Here is a 23,726-nt window from a genome sequence, read left to right as displayed (position 1 = left end):
CTTTTGAAAGTTTGCAGACAATTTTTATCAAAGCCTGTTATGATGCTTCCTTAAACAGGTTAGGATAGGTTTATGGACGATACATAACATGTTTATTACAAAATCATTCTTAGATTATTAGATTTTAAACTGTTCAGTTCTGTCAATTTTGAACTTTTTTCAGAATAAGTTGTTTTAGGGCCTCTTAATACAAGTGTAAGTTCAATGTTTGAAAATGAATGCAAATTATACAAGTGTACATATTTGAAAAGCATTAATAGAGCCTGCTGCACAACAAGCAAGAATGCAGGAAGTGATTTCTGGATAGTAAGTCAGCAACAAAACACTTGCATAATAATGCAAGAACACCTTGTCAAAGATCAGTAAACTTTAGTTTATAAAGGACATTTTACACTGGATCTTGAAGATATTTTAAATATCTCACATAAATAAACAAAACAACAAATAAAATGGAAACTGAACTCTCTGTAGACAAAATTGTCCTTCAAAAAAGGGGGCTTGTTGAGACCAAAGCACCGGACTGCAGAAGCAAGAAAAATAATCATGCAAATGGAAATGATCAACCTCATTTTAATTTATCATGTGATTAATTGATGTACTGCTTAATGCAACCAAACGTTCTGGAGTTCCGCCTGAGTTGCTAGGTAACGGGGCAGAACTCGCCTGGGGTTGCTAGGTGACAGGGCGGAACTCTGCTGGGGTTGCTAGGTAACGGGCTAGGCGAGGCCGGGGTCACTAGGTGAAGGATCAGTGCTTGCTGATTTATGACTTTACATTCTGTAGGTTTTTGAAATAGCTCAATTTCCAGACACCAAAAAATATATACTTATTGCCACAAAACAGCTGGGTAGGGATTTTTTTTTTAAAGTCCTTTGACTATTTTTAGAAACAGTTGACACCTAAATGAAGGTATGAAAATGTGCAAAAAGCAAATTTAATAGTTCCCCTTTAACCACGACAGTCCTTTAAGGCATGTGAGAGCAGCATCCCGTGACCCTCGCTGACCAGACATCTGTTGCAGCTGCTGCTCATGCGACTAAAGTCAGGGTTCCTTTAAAGGCTAAAATATGAACCACAATTCAACTTCCCAACTTTAGATGTCCATCAAAGTTTCCACCTTCGCTTTCGGTGCCTGTGAAACTTCCCCTTCTTGACAAGTCAATGCTCAATCTCAAGCCCCAATAAAAGCAGCTCTATAGAAGGCAACATCAAAAACAAACATTTGTCAGACTTATTTTGGGAACAGCTTTGTGCATTTAGATCTGCTGCCGTTAGAAAGAAAAGGAAAAATGTCTGTTTGGGGCTAAAGTTATATTTTCCAAACTGAAGTCTTCTGGGTAGAAAAACTACCATAATGTACCTTAAATTTATACAATGTATACCTCATTAACTAACGACTCTATTTTTAATAGATATCTATGTTTTATATATAAATATTTAATCTGAATTAAAAATTTAAGACCCCCAAAAAATCTAAGAAATACAAAAGCTCAAACTGGAAAGCAAGAACTATTTCATCTGATTAAATATGAATGAACTAATGTCATCCTTATTTTTCAGCAGGGCTTTTTGCGCTTTTTATCATTTTGCTTTTTTTGGTTAGTAATAAATAAAACAAAATAGTCGTAAATATGGCGGTAAGTTTACATATTTCTGCTGTATGCACATTTTCAGATGATGCTTTTTTTTTTAACATTCAAGCTCAAAAGCTACATGCTTTCTCTGCATCACCAGAGCCATAATACAGAGAGAAATCACATTTAAATAGTTATTTATGATGTGTTAACAACAGAAACTGTTTTATAAATGAACGGTGTCAGTTTTGTTACAAGTATTGTCATTTCCGGTTGGAACAGCTGCAGTGATGACAGAGTATTTCCACATTAGATGACAAATGATTTTTTATTTTAATTTATAAAAATAAAGAGTCAGAATCCTGACACGTATGCACCGTATTTGTGTTGCTCAACAGGAAAGGAGGTTGTGTTAATAATCCAGGGGTCATAAATTTGAGTCAAGCTAATGCCACTCCTTTATTAGCTGTAATAACATTTAAAAGATTATTTAGATGTTGAAAAAGCCTTTAATTGTAAGCAAATGAACAGCAGCTTTAGCCTGGACCTTTGTGAGCCATTTTTAGATATTTTCAGCTGGCCTGCATTTAAGGGGGCAAGAACTGGGAAATGTTATCTTCAGATTCGGTGTCTTTCAACATGATTTGATCAAATTTAAAACATCTTTACATGTTCGCTCATATACAGGACAATCCCTGAAGCTCTTACCTCAATTCTCTGTCTAAATATGTTTTTTTAGGCCAACAAATGTAAAATGACAATTTAAAGGTTTTATCAGTGTTGTTGGTATAAACTGCTGTGGTTTTTGTAAATTAGGTGGCAAAAATCCACTTTGGCTTCAGCACTCAGACTACATGTTAGCATCAGATTCAGGGACCAATTAATCTAGATTAATACAAAAAATGTGAGGGGTGCTGGTCATCCTGCCTCAAAAATGCCTTACCTTTCCAGGTTTTAATTTTTTTTGTCTCCAACTTTTTATTAGTTGATACTTTATCAAGCAATAACTTCAAATATTTTTCTCTATTTTACTCATAATCGAATCTAATGAAGTGTGGATGCATGACTCAAGCAGATCAGTTAGTTTTGGCTGGATCAGTGATTATTATCTGTCAAATTTTGTAAGAATGAAGTATGACACAAAGTTTTCAAATCTTAATATGCAACTGGGTTAAAATATACAAAAGATGTGAGCATTTTTATGAACATTTAACTGAATAACTCATCAAAAATATTCACGAAAACCTACAAAGTAGGTTAAAATGAGCAAACTGGTGCAAACAGAACTGGTAAAGGAGTAAAAACACTAACTGTTTAGCATTTTCCCAGAACCTTTTTTCAATTCAACAATCCAGAACAATCCCTTGCTTTACCAAATGGGAAGTAAGAATTTCTTCTCAGGCATGATTCCTCTTTTTGCTTCATACAGAAATAAATATAACATTTAAAATCAGAACTGAAAGTGTGTTTCAAGCATGAGGCGTACTGAAGCTTTCCTTAAACACCCAGTGATAACTCATGCCGATTAAACCTTCTTAATCAAACTAGTCCCACCCAGAGTATTGCACTTGGTGAGAAACGAGGGGTTGTTTTCCAGATGATTCCAGATGAGCACATGACAGCGGCAGCAAAATGCCTCAGCAAACATCCTCCAAAAACACGAGGAACAGGTTCAGCTGATCACTTGTTTACTTCTTTCCAGGATTTCTGCTCCAAAACACAAGATCAAAACAGCTATCATAATAAAATGTTCAGCTAGTTTGTGCTGTGTGTGTGTGGCAGGTTAATGAGAGGTCAGTTTGAGCCACTGCAGGAAAGGTAGCTTAATGCAGCATAATTACACCCTTACTGGCTGTGATTAGCTTTCAAAGATCACCAGAAAACCACAGTGCAGTGTGCAGTTCAGCGCTGGAAGCAAAGGGAACTGGGATCTTGATGCAGATTACTGGAATGGAGTCACAGAGGGAGGGAAAAAACAGCAATGCTTTCAGGACTGTTTGCAGTTAAGGGGATGGCAAACACTTCAGAAATATGGAAATGCAGTTGACAGCAGCAAACTGTGTGTTAAATCAGGATTTATATCCAAGGATTCAAAATTAGATTCAAACCAGATGTGAATCAACATCAAAAAATATGCAGGAGTCATGCAAATTAAAAACAAACAGAAATCTTTGTATTCTGAATGACTAAAACAATATTTTCACAGTTATAAATATGTTCTCTGGTATATATAGGGGGGTTTCTAAGGATTGCGGGCTGGAAATGCTGATTTGTGTGTTTTTTGTTTTTTTTTGCCTAGAAATAAAAATGAGGGTAGCAATTAAGACGCAACCCTGAAGGATACGCAGTCAGCAAAAATAACGAGGTGCTTCTGGCAAACGCGGGACAAAAATCAAAGAATCTGTACGGCAGCAAAGCTGTTTGTACACAAAAGCCATGTCAGAAACAAAACGCTAAGCAGGGGGTTGTGGTGGCCTGGTCCGAGCCGCATGCAACCGCATCACGGACGGCATTCACGGGGCTCAGCTCCATAGCTTTCTGCTAGCAACAACCATCACACAATCAATACAATTAACGCCCCCTGTTGTTGTCGCGTCGGGGCAAGCCCCGAGTCAGTACTCACAAAGAAAAACGCTCCGCGAAATGTCCAGGCTGTCCGGGCAAGCGATGCGAAACAGGCGAAGAAGAAGAAGAAAAAGAAGGAGGAATGAAATAAAAATAAAAAGCAAGCACGTCGTATCCAGAAATGAGGCAGCAGCTTGATAGTTAGGGGAAGCGTCTGGTGCGAAAACAGCGCTGTCGGTGCTCTGCTGCTGCTGCTGCTGCTGCTGCTGCTGATGTGCTCGCGGGGCAGAGCGGCGTGCGCCAGTAGTAAGGACGCAATGGAACCAGCGAGGCGATGATGTCACAGCCCGGATGTGAAGCAGGTCCAGCTCGGCCCAGTGAGCATGCACTTACACAGTAAGGAACGCTTCGTTGATAATATTCATTAAAAAAAAAAAACTAAAGTAGAAAGCAGGAATTTATCTTTAAAAAAAAGGAAAAATGTTTTGAATGTAAATTATTCCTTCATTTATTTATCTGGCTGCGCGTTCAAGTTGTGATTTAAACAAATAAAAGAGGGTACAGGATCGAAAATAAGTTAAGAGTAGAACAACTTCAGTGTATATTTTTACTTAAATAAATGTAGCTTTTCAAGTAATTACTCAAACAAGAGTAAAAAAGTAATTTGTAAAATATTGTCAGTTTTGATTGAAGCTGCAGTATGTAATTTTTTAATCAAATATACACATATGCATGTTTTAAATATTTGTTGAAATTGTCACTATATCGAGCTCGTTATAATCTGTGGAAAAAAACGAGCTCCCACTGCTCCCAGTACCAACTAGAAACAACCAATCAGAACACAGAGGAGGGTCTTAGCGCTGTCAATCAACCCAGTGTGTGTGCTGACAAAAATATTAATCTGATGTGCAAATTATGATGTCTTAAAGAGTAAATAAAAAATATATATATATTGTTAAATAAATTTAGGTAGAAGAAACACATTTTCAAATATTTTATTAGCATATAACTTCTGGGAGCTCGTGTTGAAACAGGAGTTCTCACTTTAATTCAAATTCCAATTTTTAAAAAAAACTTAATTGATTCCAGGGCCGACGCAAGCCTTTTTAGGGCCCTAAGCAGATTTTCATTTGGTCCCCCCATACCAACATGTCAACACCAGATTCTTTATCATTCCTGAGCTACTCTACATGTGTAGCGCACCTACTCATTTGTAATTAGCTAACATCATACCAGTGCTATCATGGCTATTGATTTTCACCTTACAGGAGTAGCAAACTAAATATATATATTTGTATTTTGAAATGCACAGTGACATTTAAGGCATATGGTTTCAATTATTTCAAAGTAACATCAGTAGATAAACAAAATTTACAGTAAACAAATTAGCAAGTTTGATATCTTGTGTTTTGTGTTTAAAAATAATAAAAAGCATTTTTCTGTGTGAAATAGCATTTAGTTTGTATTATTCAATGTTATTTTAAATATGTATATGTGTTTATCATGGTGCTCTTGGGTGTGGGGGCCCTAGCAGCCTCTTAACCCGCATATGCCTTGGGCTGGCTCTGGTTGATTCCAAAGGGAGATTATATGCTGCTTTAAATCATTAATTAAAGTTTATTCAAAGTTATTGTAGATGGTGAGATATGGGAATACTTTATAATATTACTAAGCAAATTTACACAAAAATTTAAAAACTCCAAAAGAAACATAAAGGTAGAACTCTAAACAACCATTTAGATAGTTTATCAGCAAAGAAAGGATTATTTGGGAGTTAGTTACACTTTAAACTGTAAAAGTAAAAATGTACAGTGTAGTAAAGCTACTTCTAAAAGTAAATTTTTAGTTACATGTAACTGATTACTGCCCACCTTTATTAACCGGCACATCAGGGCATTATTCACATTCTATCACTGAGTTACGCCATGTAAGGTATTTCCTTAACTCTGTACGCTGTACACTCTAAAAACTGCATGGCTGTTTCTTTAACCCATTTATACTCAAACTCTTCATAAAAACTAATACTTCACGAAATGCTGCTGTTTCCAACTACACTGTAGAGACATTTTAAAACCATTAATACAGAAAATAACATTTTTGAAGACACTTATTTCCCTCAAACTGGATTCAAACTTCTGCTTCAATTTCTAAAATCTGGAGCTAGCAAACTCTTTTCCACTGAAGAAGAACCTGGATGAACCGGATGGGTCTTTTTTTATCCCAACAGTTTTCAGAGTGTAGCTGCTCCTCCTCCAGCTCATTCTTTAGCAAGTCCTGACAGAGATGGTGCATGATGGAGAGCGAACTGATCATGGCTGCACTGCGCCAGAGAATGAGGAAGACTTAAAGCTGTTGTAAACACAGCTAAGACCTAAAAACAATGCATTTACCTCTGGATCCCATTTAAGTCCTCCCTAGTTGCTGGCAGTTGTGTTAACAAGAAGAGACTTGGCGGAAGCTGAGAAAGAACTGAATATCAAGCAGGTTCAGCAGGGAGCCTGCAGCTATGGAGAACGTGAAAACACGGACAATGACCTCGACCCCAAGCAAGAAGCCAAACAGCTCTTCAGCTCATCAACCTGCTGGGTGCAGGAAAGGGTCACACTCAGAGACAGAAACTTATCTTCAGAGCAACTCCACTGCTCCTTAGCATTACACAGAAAAATAAAAGTTTAAAATGTAACTTAATGTGCTTCTTTGAAAAGGTTGGGCTAGGACTACGGGTTACAGAAACATGTTTGCTACATTTTTTTGTATTCTTAGATAATGAGATTTCAGTCTGCTCGTTTAAGAATCAGCTGATTTAAGGCCTCTTTACTTTAAATCCAAACAAGCTGCTGCTGGCCACACCCCAGTTGAATGCAACTTAACAATCGAGAGGTTTTTGAATTTGAAACGCTTCCTTTTTCAGACAAAAAAATTATAATTACTTATTGCCAAAAAATAACTTTGTGCTTGTTTTTTTTAAAGTACCCAGAAACCCAAGTGGGAGTAGCCTGGTAAAAACAAGACCCTTGTTCTACACTTTGCTTCGTCCAGAGGGTATCAAGAAACAATTGCTTCCTGGAGGCGTGGATTATGTTGAATTAAAACAAGTTGTTCAATTTTAACGCTGATGTTTGTCTGTTACGTACGTAATGCGCCAGTTCACATTACGTACATAATCTTCATTGCAAACAACCACCCTCCACTGCCGAGAGAGAAGTACAAGGCAGTTGCTAAGGTTAATTCAATATTTGTAAGCGTGGCTAACATGGACTGAACTTCTTCCTTCACTTAATCTGCTGCCATTACTAAATTACAGGAAGACTACAATTCAAAAACAGCGCAGAAAAATGATGTCATTGTTCACAACTTCTCCCACTGTTTGCTGATTGGTATGGTTGAAATTCTGTCAGAGAAATCCAAGTGAATGGGAGAAAGCCCAGACTGTCTGTAAAGAGAGATTTGAATCAATGGTCAGGCAAAAATGGAAATACAAAAAAAAAGAAAAATGTGGGTTTTGCATATTAGGTCCCATTTAATATAACCAATCTACAAAGATTAAATCTGCTTTATATAACAAGAAAACATGGGGAATGTAGATCATATGTGTAATAATAAGTCATTTGTGGACTACTTTGATCATTCTTCTTTTATAAATAATGCAAAAGGGTTCAGTTTCACAGAGGGGTGTGGGCTCAGTTAAAACGCTTGGTCTTGCTTCCCTCCAGGGAGGTCTTCCCATGCTGGCAGCGCACATGACCACCAGCTGGGACGCAGAAAAAACTCCAGGCCCCGAGAAGGAGGGGAAGGGGACAGCAATTATCTGGAGGATATGTGACATATCTAATAACCTAACCCATTGAAAATGAGAGCACAGCGAATAAAGAGCCTGTGCAATAAAAAAGTGTCAGAGAGAAAAGTCAAAGCAAGCTGTTCAACCATCTGTGTGTGTGCTGTGTCACGTGGAAGAGTTTTTTAAAAATTCATAAAGCCTCCATCAGCGTTAGCTGTCAGTTTCTAATCATCTGGGGAAAAGTTTCCACTCCCAGAAAGACACCATCATCTCACAGATTTACCACAAGATGCCTTTAAGAACAACTTCATTGACTGTAAATATGGAGCTAAATTGGGGACAAAATGATTGTTCAAAATAAAAAATAAAAAAATGTAACCAAAAAAATAATAATTAAACTGAGGAAGTTTTGAAACTGAAGAAAACAATTGAAGCTGAAAAATGAGAATGAAACAAAAAAGCTAGAAAAAAGATGTGAAAATAAAGATTTGAAACTTAAAAATTATTTAGAAGCTGAAAAAAAATATTTGAAACCAGAAAAAGATGCAAAGCTAAAAAAAACGGTTTCAGATTTATAATTTTGTTTTCCCGTTTCAGATTCTTTTTTTAGTTTCAAAACTTTTGCTTCAAATCTGTTTTTAAGTGTCTTTCTTTTTTCTTTTTAACAGAGTAACAAACGTTTTTCAGTCTCAAAATAATTTTTCAGTTTCAATTTTCTTTTCTTTTGGACAAACTGTGTGGCTCCAATTTAACTCCATAGAAAATTCTAAGACAAGCAAATATAATTACTCAGTGGATCTCTGACTCAATCTGGAGCTGAAAGTTGTCCTAATGTGTCCAAAAAGATTTTTTATCAAAGCGTAACTGATGTAAAGTTGCGAAAAATATCCGTGGGCATTAAATTTTTCCGGCTTTCAAACGAGCGGTAAAAACGTCACCATCACACCCACGAAGTCTGACTCAGTCACCCTGAGGCAACTAAGACAAAACTTCACCGTCAGTAGCTCAGAGTGTTTCACATTTTTGCAGAGATTCATTCAAAATCTCCTCAGCCAAGATCAAGCCAGTAGCAGAGGGTTTGCTTTGATTGAAGGGACGTGTTGTTTGTTGCTGTTTTCTTTTAATAAATCAGAACGCGCCGCCTGGGTCAGCCTTTCACAGTGGAAACATTTCAAAGCAGTCAGCTCATCAGCCACTTCAGTGGGAGTGGGAGTTACTAACTACTGTTCCAAGAATCTATTTAAGTGGGGGTACGGTCAAATCAAGGCCATGCAGAGTCTGTTTATTCTCAAACAACAACAGAAAAAAACTTGACTGCACTTTATTTTGGTGCAGAGCACCATTAGACGTTACAACAGAGCAAACATAACCTGGTGGACTCACATTCCTTGATGTTATCACTGTTGGGTTGTTTGACTCGTAAAAGCCAGAGACCACAGGAGCAAGGGGAACAATCAAAGAAGCAAAACCATCAATCAAAGTAATTAAAGCACTTTAATATTTATGTTACATTCAAAGGAATAGAAATCATAAGATGACTAAAATGAAAGCTACAGGAAGCACAGCGTCATGCTAAAACCATGATATTTCACAATAACGGCGCATGCAGAGAGCAGGATCTTTGAACCGTACTCTTTGTACTGTTTCTCTAAATCATCCAAAGTCCTGTGTCCCACTTTTCAGTCTGGGAAAAGTTGATTTCATGTCTGGTGAAACTTATCTGTGGTCAAGTAGCTTAAAAAGGGACCATTTATACTTTCACAGGCATGTAATTATGCAACTATATATCTTTGAAAAGCACAAGAGTAGCCTCCTGCACAATCAACTTTAACAAATTTTGTTGGACGATAAATTGTTCCAAAAATTATTGCAATAAATGAGAATATTGTCCAGAACAATAAAAGCATTAACAATGCAAATACACCCTCTCAAAAATCAAAAAACTTTAATTTCTAAATTACATTTGACACTGGAACTGGAAATAATTTTAAATATTCAACAAAAACAAACAAAACAACAAATAAAAGTGGTACAGAAGTCTCTGCAAACTAAATTGCCTTTCAGAACCAGACTGGAGCCTTTTATCATCCAGAGACAGAAAAAAAAACAATCAGTCATGCAAATGGAAATTATTGACCTCGTTTTAATTTACCATGCGTTTAACTGACTTATTGCAACAGGCTTACAAGGAACATGAATTCAGCAAGTGGTTTCTTAATGGTAAGTCAAAAACAAAACACTTGTCTTTTCCAGCAGCCATTGTACAGTTCTAAAACCAGCTGACCAAGCATGCAGGAGCTCAGCCTGGGTTGCTAGGTGACGGGACAGTGACTAGAAAGTCTAGACAGTCTAGAAAGTGACTTAACAATCAGAATGTTTTTGAAATGGCTCATTTTCCAGACACCAAAATACATTAACTTATTGCCAAAAATTGAATGGGTGTTTTTTTTAAAGCTTGAACTGTTTTTAGAAGCAGTTGAGACCCAAATGTGCAGCAATTTGGCAACTGTGACACGTATTAATACATAATATTACGTATTAATATGTATTACATAATACATATTAATAAATAAAACGTATTATGTATTAATTTTACATAATACGTCCGCTTAAAGAGAATCAGGACAGTGCATGATGGTTATCATAATAAATATACAGATCAGTTTAGTAAAAGATTTTGCAGGCATTTATTTTATAAGCTGCCACTTCTGTATTTGGAAAGGAGAGGCATCAAAACCAGTCAGTTTAAGTGCTATTGGTTAATATTTATCCTCTATGCTACAACAACCACACAGCGCTTTGAAGTCTTGAACGTCTTAACCAGTTGTCATGTTCAGTTTGTTAGATACACACCATCAAAAGGATGGAGCTGAAAGGGAAAAAAGACATTTAAAACTCAAATAAACTATTATTTATTAAAGAGAAATGAAGTGTTTCTTTTCAGCTGCGGCCTGCACTAGATGTTTCATCTTCATCTTGGCTGACAGGTGCCAAGGATGAAGCTTTCAGACTCATTAACGGCCCACTCAGAGTCGGACAGAGACAGGAAGTACTAAGTGTTCACATGTTTATCTACTCTCAAAGGAGCCATTTCTTTCTGCCCACACGCTCTTGTCTTTGGCTCTTTCCTCTTCCACCTGCACTCCCACGCTCTCCCCCTTTGTCACCGAGGTGCAAAATATTACCTGCTGCTGCTCTGAGCAGCTGCATGTTCAGCGACTGCAACTCCCAGTAGCTGGAGGCCGATGGGGAGAGAGAGGCATCCAGAGTCAGAGCCGCTTTGCATGCACCCTGCAGGGGCTTCTGCTCCTACTGAGCGGTAGCGAAAGAGAACCACATGCATAAACAGTTCCACTCCCTGCCTTTCCTCAGGGAGCTGGGGTGAGATGACCAGTCTTATGCACACCAGTGAGCAAGCGCATGGGGGGAAGATGGGTGTTTGTGCTCTGGTAATTAGCAGAATGTGTCAAATGGAGGTGGAAAAGCACCAGCTGCCTGAACGGTCACATTCAGACACACCAGACTAATAGGTTCTGCAAAAGAGCAGCTCAAAACGTATTTATAACCTCTACATGTTTATATATTTTGTCACATTTTAACCACAACAAAGTTTCTAATCACAGACAAACTTCTCGGTTAAAAAAAGTGATTTTAAGTAAAATCTGCCAGGGTTATAAATGAGTTTGTGATTAAAAGTGTTTTCACTCCTGATAGTCTGATACACGTGGTTTAATTTGGGACCAAAACTGAAACATTTCTCACATTTTCAGCTGCTGCGGTTTGTTTTTGCAGTGCACTGTATCAAACAACTGCGATGGACTGGCGACCTGTCCAGGTGACCCCTCCTCTCGCCCAGAACATTAGCTGAAGATAGGCACCAGCAACCCTCCCGACCCCAATAAGGGACCAGGGTGTAAAAAAATGGATGGATGGATGGATGGATGGATGGATGGATGGATGGATGGATGGATGGATGGATGGATGGATGGATGGATGGATGGATGGATGGATGGATGGATGGATGGATCAAACCAACCAAGCCCTTTGAAAAACCTGTTCCCCTCCTCGCCTGCGGTGGCGCTGCACCAAGAACAACTGAAGGAAACAACATGAAAACCTCTGAAGAAGACACTTCCTTCTTTATGAAATGTAAACTAAAATAGAATAATGCCAGATTTTACCAGTTGTAGGATTTCTCTTTTGTATTTGTTTAAAAACCACATGCAAATTTTTGCCTGCTAGCGTAAGGCTGGACAATATGGATAAAATTGTTTTAAATCAGTCAATATCAATAATTATTGATTCATTTTTGTTTTAAATTTCTGAAATACTGCCAAAATGGTTGTGTGATCTTTCCTCTTTTATCTACAATTTTCACTCAACGCTGTTTGGTTTTGTTTTTTTTAAAGCAGTTATAAGGAACCTTAAACTGCTGCTGGGCAAGTTACTCAACTGGTTGTTGCTAGGTAACCAATGAGTGATTGAGTTGCTAGGTAACCAAAGTGTGAGTGAGTTGCTAATCCCACCAACTTTGCTTAGCGAGCCATGAGAAGTTGAGCGGCTAAAGCCTTTCCTCTGCCTACGACTCCCAGAATGCTGTGCGGTTTTGAATGAGAGGTCAGTGGATATTCTATATATTGGATATTGAATATTCTATCAGACGTATTATCTGTAGGTATTGATAACTATAGCAATATCTACTGTTATTGATTTATAGTCCAGGCCTATGTTATGCTAGGCTCTAGCAATCGCAATGTAGTCCTCTTTCAGTTGGATTAAAGCGGACTAAACAAAGCTGGTGTAAACGCACCCTACTGAAACTCAAAGGATTTCTTGTTACTATGAGACAAATATGCTATTCTCTGGGTCAGGGGTCTGCAATGTGCAGCTCTTCCACAATGGAAGACATAAATAAATATCCACTTTTAAATAGTGGATATTTAAAAATAACACAGCTTATGTAGCAGATGTTCATCAAAATTAAAAAAGTGATGTAACATTTGCTGCTGTAAACAGGTTTTTTTAAGCTTTACTGTGGATAAAAATGGCTCTTTGGATTGTAAAAGGTACAGACTCCAGCAGTAGGCAGAAAAACATCAGGACTGATGCTATCCAGTCTGATTCAAGGATATGAGACCAAGAAACGTCCAAATATTCCTCCATCTGCGTGATGGAAACAAACCTGATAAGAACTGAGACATCCAACGAAACGACAAGTTTTATCATGTAACATAACAGCAGGGATCAAAGAGAAGAGTTCTGTTACAAACCCAAAAGGACGGGAATCGTTTCTTACACACTACAGAACAACCAACTTCATACACACAGTTTTATCTCTCTCTTCGTTCACCTCTTTCAGGGTGAAGGTAGAGTGGAAAAAACTAACGTGTAAATACAGTGAATCAGGCCAGGAGATCAATGAACTCATAACATTTCTCAATACCAGTGGACTTGGTGGCATCTCTCCGAAGGTCATTGTGAAAACCGCTTTGCGTTGCTGTTCAGGCTGCTTTATGAGCTTTGGCAGCACAAAGATTCACAAATTCCACAGGCTGCAAGTCAAAACACCAACAGTGAGTCGCTGTAGCATGAGGCCACCGCGCCCCGCAGCAGCTCAGGTCTGCGTGCTGACCACGCTTCATTCCTTAATCAGGTAGATTCAGGGCCTCCTTGCGCAGTTGGTGCTAAAAATAACAGAGCACTTTATGTCTGTCATCACACAGAAACCTGCCAGCTTGGCTTTACAGCACTCAGGCAGCTCTAAGGTTATTATTTGGATATGAATAATTTAACGTTCAGCTTCAGGAGTGAAGGTGCTAGTTAATTCAAGACATTACAATTATGCTGAAGTATATAAACTTTGCTCAACTTCTGTGGATGTCTGCCACTTTATACACTAATGTTCAACAAACACAAAGGTGGTTAGAGAATGACAGATTACAGTGGCCTTGAAAACACAAATAAGATGTTTTTACCAAGTGCCCTGCAAGTTTTCTCACACTATAATCTCAAACTGTATTGTGTTTTACTGGGATTTTATGTAATAAAGCACTATAAGATACTGTATAATTATCTGGCAGAAGGAAAACTAGGGGTTGCAATCATGTAAAAATGTGGGCCTATAACAATATCTGATTCTTATATGGCTGTTATGGCACCCATGTTGTTATTCAACTTCCCCTTTGGACACCTTGAAAAAAAGAAAAAACAACAACACTGCTGACTTTACTGCTTCAGCTAAACTCCCTACAATCATCAAACAAACAAAACAGGACCGACTTTCTCCATAAACAAAAACAAAAAGCAACAAGAAGGAAAGAAATATCAATTGTTGGCCCAGTTTTATCTATTGGACCGATATAAAATGATCATATAGGCCGATACCAATGTCCCCAAGGGAAATTACTAAAATAATTAACAATTAAAAATCTTTCTTTTTATCGATTATTCTGACAATCGGATGAAAAAAATCATCACTTTCTGCAGATTTTTCATTCAACAAATTATGCTTTTTTTTTTCTTTTTTTTTTTTACAATATTAGAAATACATAAAAATATGCAAATAACTTGATTCCTTTTTAAAATAAGAAAACAAACATTCCTTCCATGAATGCTTGATTTGTGGCAAAGGATGCATCTGCAGCTAAATAAACACTTTCAATGATGTGAAAAGCTCAGCCTGTTGGACTTCACCTCAATACATCAATACTTTTCTGATAAACTAATTAATAACTAAAGGTAATTATTATGATTTTTTTACTAAAACCACTTGAGTAGTTCTGAATAGAGCACATTTACTGACAAAGTTGTTTTGTTTGTTTTTTATCTTAAATCCAAAATGTATTCATATTTTATAAATTTTTGGCTTAATTAGTGTGTTGTTCTTTCAGCAAATCAAATTGCATTTTGTAAGAGTCTTTAATCGTCTCAGGCCTACTCACATGTGGACTCGTTTTACTAAAATGGTTTTTAAAAAAGTGTTTTTATTCCACTTCACATTATACTACTACACTGTACCATCTCATAAAGTCCAATAAAGAAAGACTGAAGTTTGTAACATGACAAAATGTGTTAAAGTTTAAAGGGTATGAATACTTTTGCAACACTGATAACTTCCAATGAATAACACTGAACCCCATTTACATGAAGTCTGAAGCTGCAGCTCTGGAGCAGGAATCTTACTTTGTAGGAGGCCGTGCAGGCAGATTGTGATTCTAGGCAAAGAGGGACTTTCTCAGCAGCAAATCATGACTAGACTGGAGGTTTCTAAGGGGATTGCACATGACTCGGCAACACTGCGAGAACCGGATCAGTGGTATTTCAAGCACGATCAGGCAGAGCAAAAACTCAACATTCAGAGGATTAAAACACAAAGTTCAGTTTACACACCAACAAAGAGGGAACACAAAAACAAAGACTTTCATACGGAACCGAAAGCTTCAATCATCAAAGGTCCTGCAAAGAGTACACTGTACACTCAGAGGACAAATGGTGTCTGAAAATCTCTTGTTAGAAGAGAAAAAGAAGGATAAACAGTGAAGGACAAGATGCGTTGCAGTGGTAACAGACTCAAACTTACAAAGTGGTTAAACGCAACAGAAATGTCAGAACAAGAGCTGCAAAATCACAAAAACTACCAAGTATTTTTGGTCCAGTTTCTAGTGAAAATATCTTAGTACACTTCAAATAAGACTAAACTAACTTACAAGTAACTTTTTAGCAAGAAATAAGAGCTTATTTTAATTGAATAATTCCTAAATATTGATGAAAAAATAGATTCACAGGCAGATTGTTTCACTTATAACAGATGGAAAATGTCTTATTTGAGAAATAATATGTCTTTAACTTTTAAAATCAAAATTAAGGAATTACTTAAAACAGGCTCGTGTATTTTGCTAAAAAGTTAATTTTGACTTATTTCAAGTGTGCGAAGATATTTTCACTAGAAACTGGACCAAATATACTTGGCAAGAGTTTGTGTTGTTGCACAGTGTAAGCAGAAGCATACAAACCGTATTTCACTGTCAATTCAGACTGCAATATAGAAACAAATTAATCGTGATTGATTGAATTTATTGTCAGAAACTGATTAACCAACCCAAAAGAAGAGATATGCATCATTTAATGTATTTCTAATATGGTGTCAGAATTCCTGAAAAAACTGCAGAATATTCATAAATTCTTTTTATCAGGATAAATGATTAATCGGATTAATCGTCAGACTAATCGATCACTAAAATAATCCTTACAGCCCTACCTATTAAATATTTTAATATATTAAATAAATACATAATTTCTGATCAGGACATCCAGACAGTAAAATCCAGATGTCAAAATTTTTTCTCCAGGTAAATGCAGAGTAAGAAGTGGGATGAATTTCACTCCCCTTGGTTTGCACAGAAGACTCATAAAAATGATGAACACAGTTCATTATGAGCTTAATTCCTGTATCAGCTCTTCCTTTCCAGTGTAATGAGTCACTTGGGAGCACATGGTGCAAAATCAATGACAACATCAAAGTCCACAACAAAAACAAGTTGAAACATGATGTTTACACCGCAGATATAAAATATGACACCTAAAGCCCCGAACCAAATTGAGCTGCAGAAATGATGATTTTTGGAATACAGGAGAGGAGAAAAGGCCAATAAAATGAAGCTTCATCCATTTTTCTGAATGCACAGTTTGACGTTTTTGTATACTGGTTTACTTTTTTTTATTGATTTTCACAGATAATGCAGTCTCCCAGAAGGGGAAACCCAGACACCGAAATCTTTTTATTGTCCTTTTTGCTGCTTCTTACAAGCATGGATAAAACGTACGTTTTTGGTAAAAGCAAAACGAGGATTTGATCCAGCAGAACTGAGCATGCTCAGTAGGCCTGCCAGAGGGAGAGGATCCCACTTTAGCCTACATTTGACAAACAAATACCGTCATAGAAAGTTTCTCTGTCAAGGCTCTGTGAACATGTATGTATGACAGACGATGAGTGACTGAAAGAAGATCCCAGGAACAAAAATATGACAAATGGCAAGCAGCCCAGTCAATTTATCTAAAATAAAACTCCAGGAACCGCCGCACAAATGAAACTGACTCGCTTCCCAAATTAGCAGAGAAATGGAGAGATTTTAACTGGCCACGTAATGAAAAGTGATGCAGGATCTGCTGAGCTCCAGTTCCTGCTGTCTCCAGTCAGAGATAGCTGCAGACTGCATTTACTCACTTTATGCAACTGATTACAGAGAAGATGACCAACAGAACTGGGTCAGCTGCAGCAGTGAGAGGCCAAGACTGTCAAACAGTAACAGGCTCAGAGGGGATGGAAGTCAATGTAAATATAGGAGGAAGAACCGCAATTCAACCACAAAATTCATTGTATTTTATTCGTATTTTATGAAATGGACCAATAGAAAGTAGGTTCTCTGAGCTTCAAGACCTAAATAAAATTAATAATCTATGGTAGGACTTGAAAACTGGTGTACAAAGGAGCTCTCTATACAATTTGATTGGGCTGATGATGGCTTATAAAGCTAAAAAGGCTCCAAGTAAGGCTGCAGCTAACTATTCTTTTAGAAATCCATTTATCTATCCATAATTTGGGACGATTAATCGAGTAATGAGATAAAGAAAATTGGAACATTCTGCAGATTTTTCACTTGAGCCTATTTTGCATAATATTAAAAACCCATAAAAATGCAAATAATTCAATTCATTTTTTAAAATAACATAATAAATGTTTTATTGCCTAAAATGCAATAACATGACATTTATTTAGAGTATATGTGGTTAGCAAAGGAGGCATCTGTAGCTAAAAAACACTTCAACATGAGAAAAGCTCATCCTTTTCTGCTTGACATAACAATAATAATTAATAAATTAATAGTTCAACAGCAACGACAAATGTGAGGGTTTTGTTTTAAATAATTTTGACCAGGTGAATCTAAAACTGCCACTTGAAGAGTTCTGGGTAAAACATATTCAAAGACAAAACATTTTTTTATTTATCTTAAATACAAAATGTGTATTTTTTGGTACATTTTTATAATTACTGGTCTCAGTATGTTATTCTTTCAAAAAACAACGGGGGTTAGTCTGCATACTCCTAATAATTGATTAATCGTTTCATCTCTATCTCCTAGTCTGCACAGCCAGCAAGCATACACTAAAAAAAGCACCTGTTTTGGCAGTAAAAAATAATAATTCTGACTCCAGGAACTTTAATTAAAAACACATGCCACACTTTTAAGATTTCTATTTGCAAAATAAAAAGAAGAAGAAAATCATGTATCATTTTCCACTTCACCATTTTGTTTTGGCCAATTACATAAAGCCCCAACACAACACATTGATGTTTGTGGTTATAATGAGGCAAAATGTGGAAAACAGTTTCTCGTCAACAAATCCTACAGTAATAGGTGGAAATTTCTTCAGTAACACCAAACAAGATAACAGAATGTATTCTGAAGGCTTATTTCTCATTATACATGAGAGTTGGTATTGTTAACACCCTTTGTCTCACGCATGCAAAACAAAAGCAGCAGCGCAAAACGCCAGTTAGTGATAAAGCTTTAGTTAAGCCAGAAGTTCTGAACAGACACTAAACCAGGAAGAGATAAAAACCAGCATGCAAACAGACAGAGACAGACAAATCAGACGTCATGGTACATTACATGCCGGATCCCGAAAGAATAGATGGGTTGCAGCTTGAACACGTCAACTTGAATGCTGTGTCATCAGCAGTCCTAATCCAAGTCAGCACATTCAGAGCACACAGGAGAGCAGGAGCAGACTTGAAAAGCACGCTGATGCAGAATACGATTGCTCCACATTCACAGCGAGTCATGTGTTCTCCAATTTCCAGCCAACACATCTAAACATGTTACCCAGGAGAGTGCAAGACTGTGTTCAGTAATTTTCTACTGGGGATGGTGAGTCAAATAGTGATAACTTTATGGTTATACTCCATGTGAAATTTGTCATTTTATATCATCTTCATCCTTTTTCTGCAGTTTTTTTGTTTACTTTGATCCAACTCAGTTCAGTGCAGGCTCTTGAAATTGCATCAGCAAATAAGATACTGCAGTATAAGTCATGTTAGCTGTTGTATAAAAGCAAATTCAGATAAGCAGAAGTGCATAAAAGTCTAAAGCAGAAACGATTAATCGGATTAGTCGTGATTAATCGCTTATCAAAATAATTCAGTAATTGATTAATCCTAAACTGGATTATACAGACTCAAAAAAGCCACTTAGTGGAGAAAAAATATATATTCAGAGCAGAAATTAAGCCAAAACTATACAAAATATGTACACAATTTGGATTTAAGATAACATCTGTCTGTAAACAACTAACTTAGTTTTATCTTCTCCTTGTTCATATGCACTAAACAAATGCTATGCTCAAGTAATTATTTAGCCTTTTGGCATCTTTCTAATATTGTACAAAAGGCTTATACGGTTAAATAAAAAAAATCTGCAGAATATGCCCATTTTTAAAAATCAGATTAATCAATTAATCGTCAATTACTAAAATATTGATTGGTTGTAGCCCTACAAAAGTCTATGTTCTGCTATTTTCATTATATTTTTGATTTTCGAAACATTTCTTAGCATTAGCTCTGGACATGCTAACAAAGTCAAGGTTATTTTTTTTATATATATGTTTTATCCATTTCCTACTCAGGTTTTTGTTCTAGTTCCTTTTCAGAGGTGCGTAGTTAAGTAGTTAATCTAAAATAAATAAATAAATAAATAAAACTGGATAAGAGAAAGCCCCGAGAACAAAAAGTGCCAAGGTTAAAACTTTAATGATTGTCTTTAAGAGGTTGTAAAGTAGATTAGGGGAAAGAAGCAACCTTTTTGGGTAACAGCTCTTTCCCCCATTTTAGGTGGAAAAACACTGATTGCTGTTAAAAAACTTCTTGAAGATGCAAAAAAGCAAACAGATTTAGCCTTTTTAACAACAGTCTATGGAGAAAAAAGGAGTGAAAATCAGTCAATCTCAAAGAAAACCTCTGGAGACCTTTGGAAAGCAGCAATAAAATGCCACTTTCAGAGCTTCTAGGGAAGTCTATTAGGTATTACTCAGTAGGATGTTGAAGACATCAGTTTTTACCTTCACAAATCCAAACAGACAGGCCATCCGTCAACTTTATGTGCTCTCGTCTTCCTTTTGTAGCCTCACTCTTCAGCTTTCATTACATAAAGTGCTTGGGGAAAATGGTGAAACGTTATCTCATTTTCCTGTTCCACTTCCTGATTTCATATTGATTTGACAAAACCCTGTTAATCCATGGCTGAAACAGGGACAATCAATAGCACTCCAAACAGGAGAGCAGCGTAAAGGCATGGTAAACAAACCCAGGGCAGCCAATGGGCGGGACGGTCATCTGGGGTTGTGACTCTTTCTCATCACAAAATCAATGCAAACCATTTACAATAACAACTCCCTCATGCAGTGATTAGAAGATTATTATGTTGCAACTGCCATGTGCTGCACTTCATTTCTGGTATCTAAGGTCTGTACTTGACCAGTTGGTTGAATTGATATGAACTAAGAGGCTTTATTAGGAAAAACTTGCTGGGTTTTGGGATAAAAAACCAACAACATATGATTTTTTTCCACTAAAGTCTGTGATGTGACAGTAAACGCCCCCATAGTTTATATTCCTTATCTTGTTTTTCTCAGGAATTGCAGAGCTAGAGATTATAATTAGAGCAAACAGAGATGTGAAAAAATATAACAATAATGCAAAACATTCATGTAAATATTTATGTAGTTGGACTGAATGATTTTTGTTAAATCTGGTACTTATTATTACATAGAAATAACTTATATATGTTGGTAAATAAGTAAAAAATTAGGCTTAACAACTACAACTATTTTAGTTATTAATATATTGATTATTCTGATTAATCGATTAATCAGATAAAATATTGTCACATTCTGCAGGTTTTTCATTTAAGCCTTTTTAAACACAAGACATACATAAAAATTCAAATAAACATGTCAGTTCCTTTTTTAATAAAGAAAATAAACATTGTATACTCTAAAATAAAATATTATAGCATTCCTTTAGTGAAAGCTTGGTAATTTGTAGCAAAGTGTGAATCTGGTGCTAAATAAATTCTCCTAACATCGACATCTTTCTGCTTGTCTTAACATCAATAAAGAGCAGAGCTGATCTGTTGATTATTTTTGACTTAACCAGTTAATAATTGGACACGAAAAGGTGATTGATACAAAATGTGAATCAAGTGAAGTTAAAACTATGAACATATTTATTGACAAAGTTTGTTTTGTTAATATTTAAAGCACTATGTTTACATTTCTTTCTAGTTTTAGCTTAATTACTTCTTTGAGTGTGTTTATGTTTCAGCAAATTGCTTTTTTTTTTAGTCTTCATAATTCGGTTAATGATCAATCGATTACTAAATTAGTTGACGATTAATCACAATTAATGTGATTAATCGTTTCAGGCCACTAAAAAATAACAGTAAAACTTAAAGATCTTCTTAAATGTCTGTATTGTTTTCTCTTATTTACTAACTTGCCCAAAAAGAGGCGAATTCAAAGGAAAACCACATTGTGATCTGATTTAGGGAGCGTCTCCTCCCAGGTCACCCACTTGTATTTTTATAGGTGCAGCTGCATTACTGAAAACTTTAGAGTTTAGAGTAAAAGCACAATAAGCTAATCCTGTTGGGTTGATCTCAACACACCTCCTCCTGAACAGGCATGTGCAGCTTTCATATTAACTACAGAAGGAGTGTATTGTTTCCTGAACGTTTAAACAATCTCTGTGACCTTGACAGATTTGAAGTCTGTAGGCTGCAGGTCCCTCTGGTTTACAGTTTACTCTCCAACAGCTGCATGGGATCATGAAGGAAATATCTAAAAACTCAGGAAAATAACTTAAAAAACAAAGAGAAAGAGAGAAGATAAAACTTGAATGAAAATTCCCATTCATATGTCTGAGCCAAGGGAGGGAGAAATGACACCAAGCTACACAACACACCAAATAAAAGTGAACAAGATAATGAAATTAAAACACAAGAACGCATTAAAATGTTCCTTGTTGAACAACTTTCTTGTTAGAACATCAGAAACGGCCCCATTAAGCCTCCTACTCCAGGCAGACCACAGCTTTTTATTTTTTAAGTAATCCATGTTCTTAAAAGCCACTTAGCTGTATTTACTGAAGAGGCAGAGCGGGGAAAAAAGCTTGAAGAGGCAAAAGGAAACAGCAAATATGTTGTAGCGTTTCTTCTCCTTATATTGGTGAAGATCTCAGCAACACTCAGAAACTCTTCATGTTGTGGCCAAAATCCAACACTGCCCTCTACTGGCAGCAATAATGTGCTACACTTTTCTGAGGCAGATCATTAAACTATTCGATGGCATAAATTCAATAAAACGAGAGAGAAAAAAGATGTAATTTAAGATTTTAATGCACCTTTTTGCTGATTTAATTATAGTGGTAGAGAATATTCTAATTCAAAACCTAAAAGAAATATTTTCTAACATCAATGTTACAGTTTCAGATGGATAAATACAGAGACAGACTGTTCAGATCCAACATAAAGCTAAATTTTACAAAACAGGGATACCCAGAAAGGTTGTGAAACTTTGGCGCCCTCTGTAGGGTTAAAAGTGCAACAACCTTTGCAAAAGTCAAACAGCGTGCAAACTGACATCTGGAGCCAATCTCAAAGTGCTTGTAGGCAAACACAATTAACTCCACATGATTGGAGATCTGTGCAATTTCAGAGCATATTCATCATGGCAATAACAAAGAAATGTGCTTCTTTAGCGCAGATGTTTCTCTGTTCAAGGCGCATCTTGGTTTGGAGAAGAAGTCTAACAAATAAACACAACCCTCAAGTGCAAAAAGGCCTATTTTTCTGTCAGCTACCAGTTTCTTCTGCACAGATCTACAGCATTGAGTGAATGAATCCAAGTGAGGAAAATACGAAAAGCTTCCAGTGATTTATGGCTGGTTTTAGAAAAATATTAGGTATTTTTTTGACAAATATGGCTGAAACGATTAATCGGATTAGTCACAATTAATCCATTGTTAAAATAATTGTTGATTAATCATCAACTGGAGTATTTAGATTCAAAGAAAGGCAATTTATTTAAAAAATAAACATATTCAAAGCAACAATTGAGCCAAAACTGTACAAAAAATATGTACATTTTGTATTTCAGATAAAACACGTTGGTTTGTAAATATGTTTTACCCAAAACTCCTCAAGTGGTAAAGTTTCAGTTTACCAGTCATTAGGGCTGCAACTAACAATTATTAATGTAATCTATTTCTAATATTCTATAGGAAAGGCTTAGTCAAATAAAAATTGTGCAAAAAGTGCCAAAGTTTTTATACGATTAGTTGATTAATCGTTTTATTGAAAAATCAATCGATTAATCTATTACTATAATAACTGAAAGTTGCAGCGTTAATGGCAATATAAGTGTATTTTTATAAGTTTTGCAAGTTGATTAGTTGATACTAAAGGAACAATATGTTATTGCATTTTAGGTAATGTTTAGTTTCATTAGAAATGGACTGAATTATTTGTTTATTTGCACATTTTAATGTATTTCTAATATTGTATGAAAATGGTTTAGGTGGCAAATGAAAACTCTGTAGAAAGTGTCAATTTTTTCTCTGATTAATCGTTTTTATATGATTAATCGTCAGACTAATTGTTAGATTAATCAAATACTAAATAATCATTAGACGCAGCACTAATGACCATGTAAGTAGCATATTAATAAAATCCATAGACTCCTAACAAAACCCTTCA

General features: G+C 36.2%; 1 protein-coding gene across 13 annotated transcripts in view; it reads right to left on the bottom strand.

Annotated features, from left to right (window-relative positions):
- The window catches only part of LOC103466386 (pleckstrin homology domain-containing family A member 5-like), a 120,642-nt gene that overhangs the window by 59,994 nt on the left and 36,922 nt on the right, over positions 1–23,726 (bottom strand). The window contains exon 1 of one of the 13 annotated variants that reach the window (XM_008411922.2): positions 18,588–18,775. The exons of 11 other annotated variants lie outside the window; for them this stretch is intronic. In XM_008411922.2, coding sequence (XP_008410144.2) covers positions 18,588–18,760 — 173 coding nt within the window. In that variant the 5' untranslated portion in view covers positions 18,761–18,775. Of the gene's footprint in view, positions 1–4,197; positions 4,468–18,587; positions 18,776–23,726 lie in introns of those variants that run through there. One more of the 13 variants, XM_008411921.3, reaches the window with a different exon arrangement.

Source organism: Poecilia reticulata, chromosome 6 (genome assembly GCF_904066995.2).
Source record: "Poecilia reticulata chromosome 6, P_reticulata-male-v2, whole genome shotgun sequence".
Classification (NCBI taxonomy): Eukaryota; Metazoa; Chordata; class Actinopteri; order Cyprinodontiformes; family Poeciliidae; genus Poecilia; species Poecilia reticulata.
The sequence above is the reverse complement of the archived record's forward strand: the minus strand, read 5'-3'. Positions and strand labels throughout refer to the sequence as shown.